Here is a 19894-nt window from a genome sequence, read left to right as displayed (position 1 = left end):
AAAATCACCAACATCTTGTAAATAAGAGCAGTAGTATTAACTGCATGGGGAAGTCTAACATTGTGCCTTTTTCTGTTTGGCAACTATTTAGAAGAACTATTCATACGGAACAGTGAGCATGTTTTAAAAAGCCTCTGCTAAATCACACAAATGAGTCAGTCCAATGTACCACTTGTGACTCACAGATGATCTTCAGTGGCAACAAATAAGCCCCGTTGAAGATGCTGCCTTCCAGATGAAATACAACTCTGAATTTGTAGTTGCTAATGATGACCCATCTCTTCTTGCTCTAATTACCAGAGGCATTAAGTCTGTTGCATTAGCTGAAGCATGTACTTGGGTCAAGACAGACTATCCAACCAAATGATCCCAACAGATTTAATAGTCTCTGACAGTTCTCTTGCCTTCTTAAACTGTTGTCCCATTTCTCCCTATTAGTGGATTAAGTGACTGTACAAAATGAGTAATTGTAGCTTGAATCCCCTATAACATTTATGCTGTGACAGTCATTAGTACTGTTCAAAGTCTCCATTCAGAGGATACTAGCATAACATAACCAGGCCTTTTTGGGGTAGAAGTTCTTGGAATTAATTTCAGGTTTTTTCCACTTTGTCTTTTAACAAGTTGATATGGGCAAAGGGGATAATTCAATGACAAAAGCATGGGATGGACTAAAGGGAAAAGAAAGTGCTGCTAATTCACTGTGACAGCATCAGAATCACATATGGGTGCCAAATTGAAATGCTTCTCCACTCATTCCCTCCCCTTACCAATCAATACTTGGCAGGCTCAAAAATGCTCCCAATGCCTATGCTGCTTGTTCTCACTGCCACACGTTCTCACATTAGCCTTGGGCCTGCTTGGTATGAAGTGCAAGTTAAAGGTTTATACCCTTTCCAGACTAAGCACAGCATTGGTTTAGATCCAGTGGTTCATAAAGCCCGATATCTTTTTTCCATCTGTGGTCACACTGGACACATCAGAATAAGGCAGACAGCTTTTGCTAGAAATTACTTCTCTTAACCTGGGAAGAGATTTGGAACCCAAAATTTTTACAACCTGAATGTTTTCTGGCTGCAGTTTAGCATTTCCAAAGAAAGTAATCACTCCAGGATCATTGCCTGAGGATGCAGGAAATCCTGAAAAATGCTGAGATTATAATGCTGCTACCTACCACTGACCAGCTTCAACCAGGAAATTCCTAAGAATTCAGTTGGTTTTGCAGCTGCTTTAAGCAGCAAGCCACTGGGCAGCAAACATAAAGCATACAGCAGTATTGCCAAGATCACTGGGACGCAGTGTAGTGACGTTCTCCAGGGTCTGGAAATTTCAAAATTCAAAATGGTCAGCTCAGAGGATGGCAGGAGAGGCAGGAAGCTCTGAGCCCTGGCTGCATCAGCTTTGAGGCTCCCAGGAGAGTTTACTGAGATGTTGGGCTAGAAAACTGGTATTTTGAGATCTAAATCCATGTACTGTCCTCTGAAAGTTCACTGAAATAGTACAAGTGCAGTTCATCCTGATTTAAACATAAAATATTCCACTAGACCATTTCCAAGCATTTACACTGGATATTTTTCTCTCTCACCATGTTTTATCCATTACTAAACTACAACTACTGTTCTATTGTTTCAATCAGGATGTCCCACCATTTTGAAAAACTACTTGTGGCCAACATTCCCAAAAACAGGAGCCTTCCAGCACTTCTATTTATAAGCCTAGGTAAATAAGCCTGCATGCCAAAAAGGAAATAGTCAATACCAAGGAAGCTGTCATTTAAACACATGGTTAGAAAAACAGCGTCTGGAAAAAACATGTTTGGCAGAGCACAGTGCAACTGGGAAAACTTTTTCTCACCTAAAAAGACTTCCAGTGCTAAAAGCTGCCTCATTTTTTAATGTCAGCATAGGTTTGCTGATTATTTTCAGCTCTCAAGAAAAGGATTTTAAATCTAGAGGCACTAGAATTCTGGGACAGACCATATCCAAGATTTACAAGAGCCAAAACAAGAAGCATGCTTGAAACAATGCTGTGTTGACATGAGGGGCTGAATCAGACTGGATCACAGCATTTCCAGGAGCTGGTATTTTTTTCCAAGACTGCCCTCCAGAGTATAATGTTAGCTTGTATTATTTTTACACTTTGCTGTTGTGTTTAAATTGACCCAATTCAGAACTTATTGCTTGAGTCTATGGCAGTTTGAAACAAATTGAATAAATCACCAGTGCTAAGTGAGAATAGTCACTTCAATACAAACTCACTTGGGAGAGAGAATACTCAGACTGGCATCCCTGTTTATGTGCTTCATCCAGTCACTGACTAATAAAAAAAATGTACAAGAGTTCACTGGAGCCAGAGCTAGAAACTAGGTCTCATATATCACAGGCCAATGACAGCTACATACCCATCAGATCTATTGCTTTCTCTTGATGAAAATACAATTATTGCAGAAAAAACAGGTCAGCTTTGGCAAGCAAACTGAGAAGGGTCTCCAGGCCCAAAAAAGCCTGGTCCTCAGGAGCTGTTTCAGAGTGCTGGAAGAAATATTTGTGTGGGAGGAGAGTGAGATTAAAAAAAAGCCAAATCAACCAAACAAAACCAACAAACAAACCAAAAAAGAAACACTTCCCTCCAAAAAAAAACCCCACAAATGAAAAAAGCACAAAAGTCCCCCCAAAACCCCCCACAGAATGAAGACAGCTCAAAAACCACATTCTGTGAGTCATGAACCGTATTAAAGCAGGTGTGGTTTTGTATAATCTTGATTAGCAGTATGGACAATCTGCTACATAAAAGCTGTCTTATCAAACTCTCGGCTTGTGTCATCCTACACACACAGGTCAAAAAAAAAAAAAAATCAAACCTCCAAATAATATCTTTTGGATATGTCCACCTGGGCACTATGCTGTGTTCTGGGGCTGACATGGCATTGTGGAGAAGATGGGAAGGAGAAGCTGAAGAAGCAATCAGAATAGTGGAAGATTATTATTAAAGATGCCATTATAGCTGCAGAAATGCCTCAGGAAAAGCACAGGGAAAGGCCCAGACAACTGCACGCTTTGTGTGGGAAGAACAGAAGGGAGGAGAGAGTTAATGGGACTCTACAATGCATGGGTCCTGAGGGAAACAATTGCCATGAGGAACAATTACTATACAGATGAGAATGACAACATCAGCAGAAGTGAGCAAAAAGATGCTTTTTATTAGAAGTATGATATATGTACCACAAAGCATAACAAGAGATTGAGCAAACTAGTGAGAACAAGCCTTGTCTGAGAATGAATCTCAACATAGGTTTCAGTCAAGTCTTTTCATATAATTTCTAGACAGATCAGATCATGACCTGCATAGCTACACAATCCAGCATCAGCCACTGGAAAATGAGCTAACAGCCTCCAGTCCAAACTATGTCTGAAAAATACACATGCTACTCTTTTAGCCTGCAACTTCTGAAAACTTGTCATCCTCAAGAGCGGGCAGCAAGAGAAAGAAAGTGGAATGCAATTGCATTCTTCAAGCAAACATTTCCTCCTCTATCTCAGACCATAAAACTATACAGCTTCGAGCCAATCCCCATAATCAGCTGCCCAGCCCTTTCCACTTTATTGGCTGTTTTGTGCAGTCAAAGCCAAATTGCCAAAGGGAGAGGGTCAATCGTTTGTGCTGCATCTGCTCCAGGCAGTGACAGGACACAGGATAGATATTTAGGGCTAGAACTAGTTAAATGCAGATTCAGGGCACTGAAAACAGGAGTGGAGGAGGGGAAACAATCCCGGAATGAAACCCCTGGGAATATGCAGAACAAGTTGCTTGGCCAGGCTGGTGCATGGAGGAGTAAGCCATCTCTCTGCTCCTTGGGCTTTCATGGATGAAGGGAAATTGAAACACAGGCAGATGTGTTTCAAATGGAAAACGAGGTGAGTAACACCACAAGCTCTCTGGTAGCAGAGGGGCAGTTTGGGCCAGGAGGGAACAGCGTTCATAGGAGCACAGGGTCATACAGTCCAGTTCCAGCTATCAAGGATACCACAGATCTCATCTGAATGCATTTCTACTCCATGAACTGCTCTCTAACAAACTCAAGAATAGCAGAGAAAATGATCAAACAGCCACAGCAATAATTCAAAATTTTAGAGAAGATAATGGACCTTCAATTCAAACAACCCAGTACACCTGAAAAAAGGCCACTGTGCAAGCACTGCTTTCTCCTGCCCTTGTGTAAACTGCTGCTGAAAGCCATGCCATCCCAAATGCCCACCCTCCCTACGTACCATGCAAGGATCAAAGCATTACAAACTAATTTTTAAGGAATTCTCAGTTTCTCTGTTTTTTTCTTCATGCACCTTGTTCAGCACTACAATTGTAAACCAGTTACCATTCCCTCTTGTCCTATCACTGCATGACTGTAAAAAGTTCTTCTCCAGCACTCTTGTAGCCCCCTTAGGTACTGGAAGGTGCTAAAAAGTCTTCCTGTAGCCTTCACTTCTCCAGGATGAACAGCTCCAACTCTCTCAGCTTTTACTGACCAAGACAGAGATAAATTCTTTTTCTGACCACAAGTATTCACTGAGTCAGTGTAACCAACAAGATGCAAGGTGATAACACTGGAAAGTGCAGAGTTGAGTCTTTCTCAGAAGCAAGGTAGCTTTAGTTAAATTTGAGTCTGGTGCATGAAGAACTGAGTAATTTTGCCAGATAGCTGCTTAGAGCCGGCAGACTGCTCACTGCTGTCATCTCAGCACCAGTACTGCCTGTTCTCAGCAAAGGACAAGCACATTTCTCCAAATGTCCCTGCTTTCAAGGGATGGCACCTTAGTCCCACACCTCCCATATGATGACTTCCAGAGGTCTCTTCTACTGCCAGTGTGAAAAATTACCTACAGCAGAAGCATCAGAACAAAGAAAAGAATAAAACTACACTGACAAAACAAATCTCACAGTCATATGAAACATCCTCCTTCCCATATGTAATTTATACTTCCTTCCCTCATTCTTCTCTCTCTCTCACTTTTTCCTTATCTGGGCCCAACAGAGAGTACAACGCAATGGCTTGGTAGTCAAACAGGCTCCTGTCACAGCAAGATACAGCCAGTTCCCAACCAAAGCATAGGCAAACAAAGCTGCATTTAAGAGCAGCCCAAGCTACCAGGGAGGTGCGTCAATGTAAATCACGCTGCCTTACTCAGTGGCTGCTCTTCCTCATGTGCATGACAACCAACAAAGCGTTTCAAGCCCGTAGTTTCCTGAAGCATGTAGTTGAAACATATTAGGAGGGAAAGACAAATCTGAATGACTATGGATGGAATTATGCCAAGGACACAACAAGACACATCTGAAAACTGGGCCTTCCATCATCACCTCCACGGTGAAAACAGCAAAAGTGAAAACTGTGTAAAAATTTAAGTGTATCGAGTACCAGAAAGAGAGTGAACTCAAAAGAACTGCAAATAACAAGAACAGATGATAGCCTTTTACTCATTCTAGAAAGGCTGCTGATGAAAACATTTGGAGTTAAAAGACTTCCAAATACCTTGTTTAAAGCTCCATGAGATTCTAGAGGGCATATGACAGATTAATCAGAAAAGATACATAAGTTGGTTACATTTTTCTTTTTTATTAAGCAATACAAGAGCAAAGCATGACTCTTGCATTGGTCAGTGCCCAGGACGCATGAGCAAGGAGTCTGGCTAGACTATTGTTCTTAGCTCCATGTTGAGGAAGACTAAAATGCAACATAACACAAGGTTTGGTAATATTACCCATCATGTAGACCATCCATCTTCTTCAGCAATGATACTTCAGAATACTGACGGATAAAGGGCTTTGGCTATTCAAGGAGAATCTTTAAATTATCTTTTTTTTTTTTTTTTTTAAAGCATATACAGAGGTATGAAGTATCGGCTACCCAGCAGTTTCAAACAGAGCGCTGATCCCTACACCCCAGCCAACATTTTCTTTGCCACTAGACAGGGGGCAGGAAATGCAGTCAAGCTATTTATCATCTCATTTCCAGGTAATGAAGACAAATGTTCAAATTCTGCCGTTCCCTGACAAGACATTTTGGCAGAAGCCCTGAGGGCAGGGACTATGGTCTTGTGCAATTGTATCACACAAGGGGTGCCAACTAGTTCCGTGCCAACCAGTGCTCGTGAGAACAGCCCCCAGTGCACGTCAGTAACAGCGCCACAGACATTTTGCTATGCTAAACCCCCCAAAGTGTTTCCAGTCTTTCAACATCAATCAGCACAACTGAAGCCAGTAGTAAATTGATTCTCACATTCCACTGGTGCCGGTTTTTGTTAGAAATGATTTGTGATAGATATGGTGGAATATATTGATTAGTACTGACAGTCCCAGTTTCCCAGGCGCTTTGTAGCACTGCCATTCCAAAATGACCTGCTTTCCACCTTGTCAATTTTCTGCAGAGTCCATTATAAATATCTATTCTATTCTGAGAGCTTCATCCCCCTCCAGAAAACAAAACAAAAGGGTCAGGCAAGTAAAAAAAAAATCAGTACAATAAAATAGGCTTGTGGTGTTGCAAAAGAACTTGTTTTTATTGAGAGATTTTTGTGTTGGGGAAGAAAAAGGCACAAAATAAGTTACAAAGACATTAGATGAACTGTACAAATCAGAGGCAGTATCAGAGCTGTTACAAATCACCTAAAAGTTGTCTTACTAACATAGGTTAGCGTCTACAAAATTCTTAAAAGAAAAAATGTATTTCAAATTATCAAAATAATTCAGAAATTGGGAGAAAACGTAAAGACCACCAATATTAACTTTTGACTAAATTCACACCTGGGTTTACCACCATCACCCTCTCTTAGTAGACAGATCACTGGAAAATATGTAGCATTACAGAATTATTTTAAAAACTCATCTACATATTATAAATTAAGAACCTGATATTTACCTTTCGTACCTCCAGTGAAGTACAATACATACAGGTAAAGGCAATATGCATAGGAAATACATTAAGAAAACAGAATAGGCAAGTGCAATTATTCTGAATATTTCAACATTTGTTATGGCCCCTCACCTATGGCAAAGAACATCTTAAAAAGATGGATCAAACAGCTGTTCACAGAACATATGAATATACCACCATAAAAGGTCTACTGTGGAAAAGCTTATGCTGTCTTCAGTTGTGACTTCTCAGATGAAGAAGTATTCTACAAAACAGACTTTTCAGCAGTACAACTCTGAGTTAACAACAGCACACTAAGACAGTTAAAGAAGAAAAAGTACTTCTAAAATATATCAGTCCTCATTTTAACATGGGAAGGCTCATAACACTCAGTATTCAAGTAATACAAATTAAATATTTAACAATACACACACCAACTATATACAACTTCATTTTTGACTGAATCTATTCTCTCCATTTCCAATTTCCTGTTATTCAGTTCCCAACTGGCAAGGACTTTCAACTGATAGTTCAAATTATATGGGCATGAGGAAACAATGCAAAGTCTACAGGATAAAGAGACTACACAAAGATTTGGTTTTGTGATGATGAAAGGTGGAGCAGCAACAAAGTAGTTTACCCCTCTGGCTGCTCCTCTGGTCAAGTGGAGGTCTAAGTCCTGTCTTCTGAAATCAGCAAGGATGTAAATGCAAACAGACACAGAGCTTGGCTATAAATGCCTGATTATATCCTTAGGAGTTTCACTTACTTGACCTAAGACAACAGCAACACAGAAAGGGAATATAGTACCAACTACCACTCACACACTGTCAGCCCAAACTAAGGACTCGATTTACAAAATAACCCCAACCCTGTAAAGTGATGTACTGAGCATAACTGTGAGGGTCTGCAGCGGTGAGAGGGCTGCAGAGTGCCTTGTGAGGGAAGAGGCCAGGCACTGCCCTGTGCGGGTCCCAGCCAGCTCAGAAACAGGCAGCATAGAAATCACAGAATGGCTGAGGTTGGAAGGGACCTCTGGAGGTCACCTGGTCCAACCTCCCTGCTCAAGCAGAGCCACCTACTAAAGCAGGTGGGCTTGGACCATGTCCAGATGACTTCTAAATATCACCTCACGTGGAGACTCCACAACCTCTCCAGGCTACCTGTGACAGTGCTTGATCTCCCTCACAGTAAAAAAGTGCTTCCCTGTGATCAGATGGATCCTCCTGTGTCTCAGATAGTGTCCATTGCCTCTCGGGCATAGAAAGCACTGACCCACTGCACTCCAGCACTGTTGGAAGACCTGCTGGCACTTCCACAAAACCGTGTTTAAGAAGGGCAGCAAATGACAAGAAAGAGATTACAGCACTACAGCAGCAGGAGGAAAAAAGGGTAAGTCCGTGTCAGCACAAGAGGAGCTGTTAAGGAGAGACAGCTGAGCAGGAAAAAAAGCCAAAGGAAAATCACAGCCTGAGGAGAGGCTAACAGTAGACTCAAAAGGAGCTACAACTCTAAAGGGATTGTGTCTGGTGATGAAACCCACACTAGAGCAGTTGAATAACAAAGAGCAGTGAAAAAAACAAGCACAACAGATTGATCCCAGTCTCCTGTGCTGCCTGTTGCCTTGCTGAAGGGACTGAGCATGACATGCAGTCATGGAACTGCAGACCACTGTGGGGTAGGGGAGAGAGGAGGAAGAGCAGTGTCTGGAAAAAAGCAGCAGTGTTTTCTCTAAGTGTTTTATTTATTTTTTCTTTCAATACCAAAGCAGTAACTAAAATCTCAATTGGCAATAAATTGATTTGATTAAAACTCAACTCAAAACTTATTGCCCCTGAAAACTGTCCTCAGCTGAGACTAATATAAAATTAAGAGCTTTCTGGCCCTTCTAAAAGCAAACAGTATACGCAGGAAAAGCCATGTTCTAACCATGTAATTCTGCTCCTTCAAAGTATTAAGCCTTTTAACTAAATTTAAAAGGCCTTTAAGAAAAATTTTAAAGATAAGGATGACTTTAAGTCATGGATTCCCACATAAATAAAAAAGGAAAGACTTTGTAGTTTCCTAAAAATCAATTAAAGTGACAAACAAGCTCAACATAAAGAGGTAGCTTTAAAAAAATCGAGGTACCATTAGATTCAGGAGGCAACGGTAGTGCAATAAAACTATATATACGAAAAATCTACTTCCTATTTCTGCATTACTTACTCAAATTTTAACAGGAACAAAATAAAATTTGGTTTTGATTTTGAAGAGTGAAAAGGATCAAATTGTAGAAACCAGTCCTTTAGAGGCATACTTGAAATCACAGCATCCACAACTCTTTCATCACATATCACCTGCAATTGTTTGCTCTATAACAATTTTTATCAGTGCCTGCAAAACTGATTTTTTTCTATAAACTAGCAGTAGAAATGCCTGTCTCCCAATCAGGTTTCCATAATTTAAAAACATTTTATTTGAAAACAGGTGTGCCGGATACCTCTCATGGGAGATTTTAAATTATATATAACCTTCAATATTGGCAAAGGTTTTCTTACTGCCATACTTTTTGCCATAAAAAGGATGAGATGAGTACCTCAGATGTGTTGGTGAGAAGCAGTAACAAGCATGCTGAAGACCAATTTCCCCTATAAACCTTTAGTAAATGAGGGTGGGCAAGTATTTAAACATTTTTCATCCTACAGTCTTGCTGTATATGACAAGATCCCAACACCCCATGGTCCTACTTCATTCTGCATAAAGAGTGGAGAATGGTTTAAAAGAAATAATCTTTCTTCTGGGGCTAGTCAGCTCAAGCTTTATTCATCTGCCCTTTTACTGACAAACACACAGCCATGTTAGGGCTGACTTGCAGTGAATATCAGTTGCAACAGGGATTTAAATTCTAGACATTACTATTTAGCAATAATGCTGCCTCAAATAGACCAGGCATTTTATAAAAATCTGCTAGATCCTGTGAAGCTCCAGGCAAGTTGTTATTAACAATGCTAATTTGTAAGGTTGATGAATGAACTAACAAATTCCAATCAGTTTTAGAGTAAACTTTGCAACTCAGAAGGAAACAGGCTCTGCAGATTCCTCTGTAATGGCTACATGGTATAAATTCTGCATGTTCTACAAAGCCTACACTTTAATCCTTCATTCAATTTCTTTGGTTTCTCAGAAACAAAAGCTACTTAAGTGAACTGAGCAGTGAAAGACAAGCAAACAAAGGTAACTCTCTGTCCACCATAGTTTCAGAGATGCTTGTAAATACCAGTTTTGGCAGGCTGCATGGAAGAATTCTAAATGAAGGCAGCTAGAACTAGTTTTGGACTATTGCTTTCCAGCAAAAACTGTCTTTGGCACTTATATAATCCAATTCTATGATGCTACTTTACACATAGTCCCATATAAAGTTGACTGCGGAAATTAAAGACAACTTCTACAAAACAGGCACTTCAAATTAGACCAAAGAAATCTGTTCTCTATTAAGCAATGCAGGAGCATGGCAGGAACAGCAAGTAGTACCAAAATTCAGATGAGAAAGTTCAGTAAATTCAGACTGTGGGGGTAAAAGTTTTACTCAGCTCTATTAGATTTAGTAACAGTAGCACCTGGAAAATCTGAAGGCTACAACAGACTGGACAAGGTATTAAAGATACACAGCATGGAAAAATTACGTATAAATTTGCTCACCCTCCAATTCTACACTGAGATCTGCCACAGAGATCTTATACAGGTGTCTTTCCTTCAAGTAACACATCTTGTAGAAAGATAAAATCAGTGAGACTCAAAATACAGCTATACCCTAAGTCTCCTGTTTGGTAAACAGCTGAATATAGACATTCCTGACACAGGCATTGTGTCAGGCCAGACTAACTTCCACCATCAAATGACAGCACTGCTCTTGGGCTTTCCTGACATATTTACTGCAAGGCTCACAGTTTGCAAGCACAGACTCAGATGGGTAAAAGAGCACGATCAAAGAAGCTCTAACAGGGTGGCAAAAGGGATACACAGTGTACCAGCCTTCAGCTAAAACAAAATAATGGTAACCAAATCTGCATGTGGTGATTATGCAGAAGACTCAGGTACAAGGGTTTTAGCTCAAATGTTTCCATTAACACACTCTAGGAAAAGTATATTTGTTCCTCACATTCCCCTTTTCCTCAGTGCAACAAAAACATTCTCTTGCAAAGTGCTTTTACATATTTAGGTGAAATAGGCTGGAAAATGTATGACTCAACTGCATTCCCCACGGTTCTGTAAATGATAATCTACTAACCTCAGTACATCCATCCACAGTCTGAAGACCCTGGCATGGATTGCACACTGTGAGCAGATAAGCAAGGGGCTGCAATCCTTAAAGGTGGAAACAAGCTACAACATGCTCTATGTTAATTATGTATCTCTGGAGAGGCGTGGGCATGTTTTTCACTGGGCATCCTGACCTAAACACAGAGTCACCTGTGGCTCTCCTTTAACAGAGAGCTTCGAAGTATCTGATGTGTCAGGGAGCCTTTGAACAGCACTTTCCCAATCCCTAAAGAACTAGTTTTGTTTTCCTGGAATTTAAAAAAAAAACAAAAACAAACTTCTCACTTCTGTATTGTATTCTCTCCAGCCTATCAAAAGCAACCAGGTAGTAAAATCCCTTTAGAAGGCTGAAGTATCACTTCACAAGTTGTGTGACAAAAACTCATCAAATAATTCTAATATTTCTATCTTTCTAAAGGGAAGCTGGCAAATTAAGCAATGACCCATTATACATCATTCAACAAAAGAAGGCTTTCCAAATTTTAATTATTTTGGTGCCATGCCATTTCATAGAAAAGCCAAGTCCAAAAGAAAACTGAGGCAGGACACATTTTGTATTGATTCAAAGAAATGTTTCATCACAAAAGCAGCAGTACTGAACAAAGCTGACATTAAAATGGAAATTATGAAACTGATGCCCCCAATAGGACATCCTAGAACCAATGCTAGCTCTGAAAGCAGAAGCTTCACGTCAAGACAAGGAGCAAGAAGGGTATTTCTACCCAACAGCTGCTATTTTATATTTTCACTTACACCTGCCCTAAAGTATTTCAGTTGAATCCTCTCTTTTTTTCTTTTATTCCTACCAGCTCATTCTCCTCCATGCTGTCATGACCTGTCACTCTCCTTCATTCCCAGCTGTATTCACGTATCACTTGTGAGATCCCGAGAAAGCAGAATCCCAAACACACCTCACCTGAGACAGTATTAAGATCTGACTAATCAACACCATGGGAAAGCCTCTCTGCTCTCTAGCATAATTCCACAAAGTGAGCTGGATGAAAAAAAACCTGACAGCCAAAGGAATCCAGGGAAAAAATTCCTTATAGGGGATAGGTATCTTAACCTCTGCGTAACACATAAAAAAAGTTATCAGTGCCAGCTGCTTAGTATACAAAGCTACTCTAGCAAAATCATAGGATACTTCACTCAACTGTAACAAGGATGACAGGTCTCAGACTTCTAGCATTACAACACATAATAAACTGATACATCTAGTGCTGTATCGACCTCTGCTTTCCAGTAGCTTCTCAGGGCAAACTTACTGTTCAGACACTGAGATTCATCAATTAGGCTTACTCAGACTGCTTACATAACTTCAAAAACACCCAATGGATTTGAACTTCAGAACAAAAAGGGGGAGAGCAAAGCCTGACGCTACACTGCTGAGCTTCTCCTGCAGGGATTCTCTCTTATAAACCTTCTGATACAACTCACCAGGGAAAGTAACAATACAGAGTTCCCACGGTTGACAGAAAGAAGATTTAAAATTCCTTCTAAAAAAAGTCCCTTTAAAATTTGAAAGGTGCAAACACGGGACAGATTTAGGGTTAAAAAAGAAGCAGCAGCATCTGTGGAAAACAATTGCTGATTTTGTCTTCACTCTTGTTTTTTTCAGTTTTACATATGTGTACTGATGATACAAAAGTGCACGAGTGGAGAGGTAAATTTAATTATAAGTTAAAGACTGTCACAAAATCTAGCTCAGAGTGATCTTCTCCACCTGACCTATTACAGCGTCCTACAGTTGTAATGACAGTTATGCTGAGGTGTCTTGTAGCATTACCAGGGTTACCAGTAGGGGATAATGACAGCAAAAATATGGAGGGAGGAAGGCTAACAGTTTCCATCTGCCCCTTGGATGACATACTCCACCTAACACCCACAGAGGGACAAAGGCAGAAAAAAAACTAAAAACAACTGCACGGTCTTGTCATCACGTTAATACCACTGGGCTACTGCTGTTTGCTTCTAACTAAGCAGGTTTTATTTATTTAGAAGCCATCAGCAACGAAAAGTCATTTTTCCACCTCTCCATAAATTAAAATGTGAATACAAAATTAAAAAATATTTTGATAGGTTCAACCTTTCCAAGTATTTCTGAGCACCTTATTTGAGAAATTTTCTTACATACAAAAGGGCCAAATAAGGCAGAAAGACTACACAGCTGGGTTTAAAAGTGCCTTGCCACATCTACAACAACTATCCAACAGTCTGGAAAAAAAAAAAAAAAGAGAAGGCTGGAATTCTTCTAGTGAAGCTCAAATACAGGCAAAACCTACAACCATACTGATCCTCTGTCCATAGGGACTGAAGTTTTCAACTTTGCTCACAGCCAATGCCTGGATCAAGTTCAGTCCAACTGGGAATGCTGCATGTGTGAAACTGCAGTCCCTGGGCTGGCCTCTGCACCAACCAGAGGAGTTGCTCTTTGCTCAGTGCTACAGTTCCCAGTGAACAAAGTTCAAACACCTTGCTGCAAGCTTCAGATTCTGTTTACTTTCACTTTCTGGAAGAGTAAAGGGAACTTCCCAGTTTAACCAGGAAATATTCAGCAGTCAGCTTTTTGATATTTTGAAAGCCAGCTTTTTCAAGTTTAAGATCTACAGAAATGGGTTGTGAGCCTGAAAATACACCCTCTGCCGTTGTATGGCACTTTGGTAGGAACTCAAAGTAGGAAGACTGAGAAACATTTTATAGAAACCCATCTTAACAGAGAAAGCCACAGACTAGAGCATAAAGATGTCAATGTAATCAAGAAAACTGAATCTCTGTAAGGCCTCATTTTTTTAGTTGAAACTTTTCATATGTTCATGTTTCATATTACAGGACTCCACATTCTGCTAATGAAGCATCTACCAAAAGTTCAGTCTAAACAGGAGAATGAAGTCATCATCCTCAACAATGTTAAGAGCAAGCACCTGGTTAAGAAACAACATCAAGCAACCAAATGTTGCCTCAAAGAGATTTGCCTGTTTTTTAAACGAGAATGTTATCTACACATAAGACTTAAATAAACACTAGCAGCTTACTGGCCGTGAAGCCCAAAATGTAAGAGCAACTCATAGTTCCTCTTACCACTTCAATGTTAAGTCTCTTCCAGAAATAAAGACACAGATAGGTCTGCAAAAATGAGCTATATATTCTAAGACACCTCGCACACGGAGTATTGTGATAAATACCTTACCTATGTCACACGCATGAAATTATATCCGTCAGAATTATTTCACTCCACAGAGAAGTTGCTAAGCTTCAGTATTTATGGCAAAGTGAGGACAAGCTAGAGGTAGGCAAGGCTATACAGCAGTGCTGAGATGTGGGGAAAACATGGCAAACATATGCATAAGTCAGCCCAAGAAAAACCTCGGTGTATGAAGAGAATGAAAAAAAAAAAAAAAGTCAGGAATGCCCCTCATGTCTGCAGCCTCTTTTGTGTAGCCCTTCCTCCCAGCCTTCCATTATCACTAAGTAAACACCCGGTGCAGGACTAACCAGCTGCACCCTGTAACTCTACACAGGTGTGCAGAGAGGGAAACTTTATGTTCACAGTTGCCTTTCCTGTACTGAATATGCAAAACCCATTTCAACATACAATTTCAGGGAACTTGTTCCCACTGAAGTAACATACAGTACACTCTGTGATTACTTCCACCCTATGGAATAAAACAGTGGTTGTTTTCCAGTTTATCAGTTTATACTGAATCAAAATCCACCACCTTGAAAATAAAATGTGCACTGATGATCTGTCCAAATCCATCTGAACCTAGATAACTTCCTAGGCTTCAGAAATTCATTATCCCACTCTTGCTGTCTCACTTGGCTTCAAATGCAGTCCATGAACTGTCACTCTGAACCACAAGATTTTGAATGGCTGTCCCATATGGAGAGCATCAGTGGAGTAATTAGTCTGAACAGGACTCAACCCCCTCTCCTAGTCAAGAAGAACGCAGGCACTTGCCCAATTATGTTCCCTGACAAGTGAGGTCCCCAGTGCTTGTCATACAGCAGGACTGACTGCACAAGTAAGAAAAGGCATAAAATGGGCCAGTGTCTCTTCATTATTTGATCATATGAGTCTCTTCATCAGCATCATAAAACTCCTCATCTTCACTTCCACTCCCTGTAGAACTGTCTTTGTCTCCAGACTAGAAACAAAAATTAAGTTGTTAGTTAGCACAGAAGTCACTAAATCAATCTCAAAATACATAAGCATGAACCATTAAACCTCTGTGGAATGCTGCTAGAGAAAAAGCACGAAAAGACACCTCAATTCACTATATTAAAACTTCATAAAAGGCATAACATGAATTAAGATTTTTTTTTATGTCCTTGGTTATTAAAAGAGATGGGGTTTAGTGGGTGGACTTTCTCTGCTCCACTAGTTCACTGAAGAATACATGCAGGAACTAGACTGGCTAGAAAGTTTCTGAAGTGATAATGTACTCTACTTTCTTAATTTAAGTCTAAGGTTCCCACTCTGTGGAGAGCTACTAGAAACACAGTAGCTCACCACAGCTCAGAAACACAAATGACTTGATTAGGTAAAAGCTTCTCCATGCAGAATTAATACTTTCCCATGTGTAGAATGGACATTTTACTATGTTTTGTTAAAAAGATCCCCCTGCAATATTAACTGAAAGTGTTACGAAAAAGGGAAAAACCATTACCATGTCATATGTTCAGAAGGTAAAGTCCCTGTTTTATGCATACTTACTTCAGCCAGAGTCATTTTGACAGCGTAATTTATATCACATACTCAAACTAAAGTCAGCTGTTACAATTGGTTGATTTTTATTTGGCCAATATAGCATTTTTCCACGGAACTGACACAAACTATTCCAGTTAAAAAGATTCTCCTGCTAACATAAACTTTATGGAGTTCGGTTATTTAGGATTTTTGCCCCAATATGCTTGCATCCATCCTAAGACTTCTGCCTGCCTAGTCATATGCTAAGAAGGGTGAGAGAGAGGGTAAAAAATAGAGAAATGGAAATCATGTTCCTGACTGACAGTACCATGCAAGCAAAATCTGTAGTTTTTAGATCTGCCTTCAGAGGAGTTTTGCTACAGCACTGTGAGTTGACTGTAAAGGAATTTCAGACAGTTTGAGCACTAAGACCTGTCAGAAGATATAAAGGGAATCATGTTATGCTTTTTTCCAGATTTCTAAAATTATTTGAGGAAAGTCAGGCTATCACTGGATGCTGTCCAACTTGAATATCACATTCATGCGTGTTAACAGGGACAAAACCTCCATTCTGGGCAATCACAACACATGTTAACTTCAAAATGGTACAAAAGGACAATGGATTCCACAGGGGAAATTCAGGGTATGCCAAATAAATTCTAAATCTTTCTCACAGCAGCTTCATAAGACCTCTCTATGGCCTTATCAAATAGGGTTAATGTTTAACAGCTTTCCATTTTATCAGCACTTTCTTTGTGAGCTTTAAAATAAATCCCTAATGTCTCATAGAATTCCAGATATAACTTCACTGAAGTTACAGTATTAGTTCAGGCCTGAACCAAGGACGTTTTCATTTGGATTCAATAATTTTTGTCCATCTGGCCAAAGTGTTCCTGAAGAACGTTCTCAATTTTACTTTTTTTCCTTCTGTGGGTCCTGTTCAGGGTGGGATTTTTAAGAAGCATACAGAAGAACATACAGAAAAGTTAAACCTGAGAAAACCGATTGACGTAAGTGAACCAAGTTGTGAGAATCCTGATAGACAAAACTTGACACCTCAAAGGGCAATACTGACCTTGGTTGGTTGAAAAAGGAAACAAAAATGTGACTTCCCTCCCTCTAAGTTGTAACACCTGCACTGCTTGCTAGAATTGCTTTCGTTGGTAAACCATCTGCACAATAAGATGTAATAACGATGTAATTACCAAAATAACAGCTGATGTAAACGTATATGATGGATTTGTGTAGTCAGCAAGAACGTGGTGTCATAACACATTATCCAGTATGACTGAAAACGTTTATAAAATAACACATGATGTAAAGTAGCTAAAGTATAAAATTAATTGTTGTGGGGCTGTCTCTTTCAAGCTTTCTTCAAGGGTGCTTTTGTCACTGAACTGTGCTGTCCTGTCAAGAACTATTACAGCTAAAATTGGTAAACAAGGTAGCACGTTGAAGCTTCTGATAGGAAGCAACTGTTCTCATTATAGAAGTACATGCTGCTCAGCCTCCTGATTTCTGTGAAAATAAGTATGACTACCTGTGAACCTCAGAGTGCTTGACCCAAAACTAAGCAAATGAAAATAAAAGGTGCTAAAGGATTCCATCTCATCTCAGCCTAACGGGGCAACTAACATTTTTTATCACGAGTTTCCCTTCAAGTCTTCTGACCACTTAATCTATCGTCCATGAACCACTAGTTGAGTGATACTTAAAATTCTGAGACCATCAAAACCTTACCCAATTTCACACACCCACTCCCAGCTTCTCCAGCTACTTCTTTCTAATCCAACTTCAGTCACAGAGGAGCGGCTATGTTAAAAAACCTCCACATGACTGGAGGATGCAGATGCCAAGGAGTTTAACAAAATGAAGTACAAAGTGATGTGAAAAACAACATTCAAGGAAACCTGACAGCAAAATATGCTGCTGCCATGTTTATTTATGCTTATGCCTGGGAGTTTTGTAGTTCCAATGTTTTCAAGAAATCTCATTTCCCTGAGTCAGTGGTTGGACACGTATCGGAGGTTAGTCTAGCTTTAACCCATTTAAAGCCTCTCTAGGACAGACCTAACAACTGGCACTGCAGAACAGTCTAGGCAGGTCAGGAGTACAGAGTGCTGCCTTTTGAGAACAGCTCTTCACAAACAGGCTTTTCTTTTTGTTAACATCTAAGGCTTCTCAGGCTTCAGTGGCCCATGCTTTGGATGAAGCATGCTGCAGCAATCCATCTCAGAGATTAGAGAGGCACAAACATCACTTTATCCCAAAGGGAAATACTGTGAGCTTCTGGCCTTGAAGGGATGAATTAGCCCAGCTATGTTTCAGCCTGCATTTCCAGACAACATTTCAGATGAGATGGTAGGGTTACTAAACTATCTTCTCTATCTCCTTGGGGCCTATCCTCCACAGCCCACGAATAACTATCCTAATCTATTTAGAGTGGCATATTCAAGCTGACAGCTGAAATAAACACAATAGAAAAAGTACTAGGAAAAAAATAAATATACCTGTGAGCCATCTAGGGCTTGCAATGTCATGGCTTCATCTCCCAGCCTCCAGTACGAGCATACCTGCAGGTCTGAAATAGTTTCTAGCAAAGGGCTGTTTAAGGTCTCTGGTAACAATAAGCTTAAGAGCCCAGACAACAGACCAGTCGCTCCAAACACAATGTAAGGCAGAGACCACTGTACAGATTTCTGGAAAAAATAACAGAGAGTTACGTTGAGATTGGTTCCCTGTAGTTCATACTGCATATTAAAGCAATTAGCCTTTACAACCAATCCCCCTGGCATGTGTTTCTGTTTCTAATTAGTATAAAGTTACCAATCCTTCTGGGTTTTTTTATTTGTTTGTTTGTTCTTTAACAAATATTGTCAGTTGTATCATAGTAATACTATTAAAACCACACAGATTTTGGGATGAACTTTAGAAGAAATGCCTGCTGAATTTGAACTCAATTCTTTCCCATAACATATATATTTTTTAACAAATGCAACAACCTTTTGTAGTAGGGAATAGATACCACAGAAACACAGACATGCTGCTTGGAGATCTCTTGGGTCATCTAGGCCAACCACCTACTTCAACACGAGTACAGCCACTGCTAGACTAAGTCAATCATAGCTTTCTGTGACCAAGTATTGAAAAAACTCCAAGGGTGGATATTCCCCCTCCAAGTGGACTGTTCCAGTGCTGTCTTAAGCCTCTCAAAAAGATTATTTTCCAAATTTCCTATCTAACCCCCAAAGCTTCCTGTCTAACCACAAAACCTGTGGCCATTGACCCCTGCTGAACTGTTCCACACTGCTGGGAAGAACGAAGGTGTAAGACCCAGCATTCACCTGAAGCCATGTGCCCTAGGCTCCTGACCGTTTTGGTTACCCTCCACTACACCCTCCCCAGATTTTTCTACATCCCTCTCAAACTGGAAAGGTAATTAATCTGTGGGCCACATACTGAATTGGTCCTGATGTAGCTCGGTGTGAAGTTCATCTGTTGGTGATGAGAGGGCACTGCTGGCCTCCTCTTAACCTGTCTCTTCCAGGAAGGCTGCTACTCAGCCAGTTGGTTCCCAGACAAGCCTTACAAAAGCCTTCCCTGCTCTCCTCCCTTTCCTCATCCATGTTACCTTCTGTGATTAAATGACTGACTATCGAATCCAACTGGCTGAAAAGGAATTATCCTTAGTAAACCCATGTTCACTGATCCTGATTACCTTCCTTGCCTTCACATGCTTAGAAATAGATTCTGAGAGATCATGTCTCAACCTTCCCAGAGACTGAGTTCAAGCTGCTCAGGCTGTTAACACCCTGCTTCCACTTTCCGATATTTAAGATGCACACAGCATTAGCCATTTTATTCCCACAGCTATCAGTGATCCTTCACTATGATAAAGGCTTATCACAGATGATGGACACTATCACAATCAGCTCTTTTCATCAACTCCTAGGGAATCCTCTCCCATGGAATGGAAAGCTTTCAGCTTTAAGTGTTCT

The 19894-nt window shown here is 40.2% G+C and overlaps 1 protein-coding gene across 5 annotated transcripts in view; it reads right to left on the bottom strand.

The window, feature by feature from the left end:
• SLC22A15 (solute carrier family 22 member 15) overlaps nucleotides 1-19894 on the bottom strand; it is a 67974-nt gene that overhangs the window by 21667 nt on the left and 26413 nt on the right. For 2 of the 5 annotated variants that reach the window (XM_027878886.1, XM_027878888.1), the window contains 2 exons: nucleotides 18407-18595; nucleotides 15272-15354 (listed from right to left, as the gene is read on the bottom strand). In XM_027878886.1, coding sequence (XP_027734687.1) covers nucleotides 15272-15354; nucleotides 18407-18595 — 272 coding nt within the window. Of the gene's footprint in view, nucleotides 1-6527; nucleotides 15355-18406; nucleotides 18596-19894 lie in introns of those variants that run through there. The other 3 variants (XM_027878889.1, XM_027878890.1, XM_027878887.1) reach the window with 2 other exon arrangements.

Source organism: Empidonax traillii, unplaced genomic scaffold (genome assembly GCF_003031625.1).
Source record: "Empidonax traillii isolate 1590-97213 ecotype Southwest subspecies unplaced genomic scaffold, ASM303162v1 scaffold46:size3806547, whole genome shotgun sequence".
In the NCBI taxonomy this organism is placed as follows: Eukaryota; Metazoa; Chordata; class Aves; order Passeriformes; family Tyrannidae; genus Empidonax; species Empidonax traillii.
The sequence above is the reverse complement of the archived record's forward strand: the minus strand, read 5'-3'. Positions and strand labels throughout refer to the sequence as shown.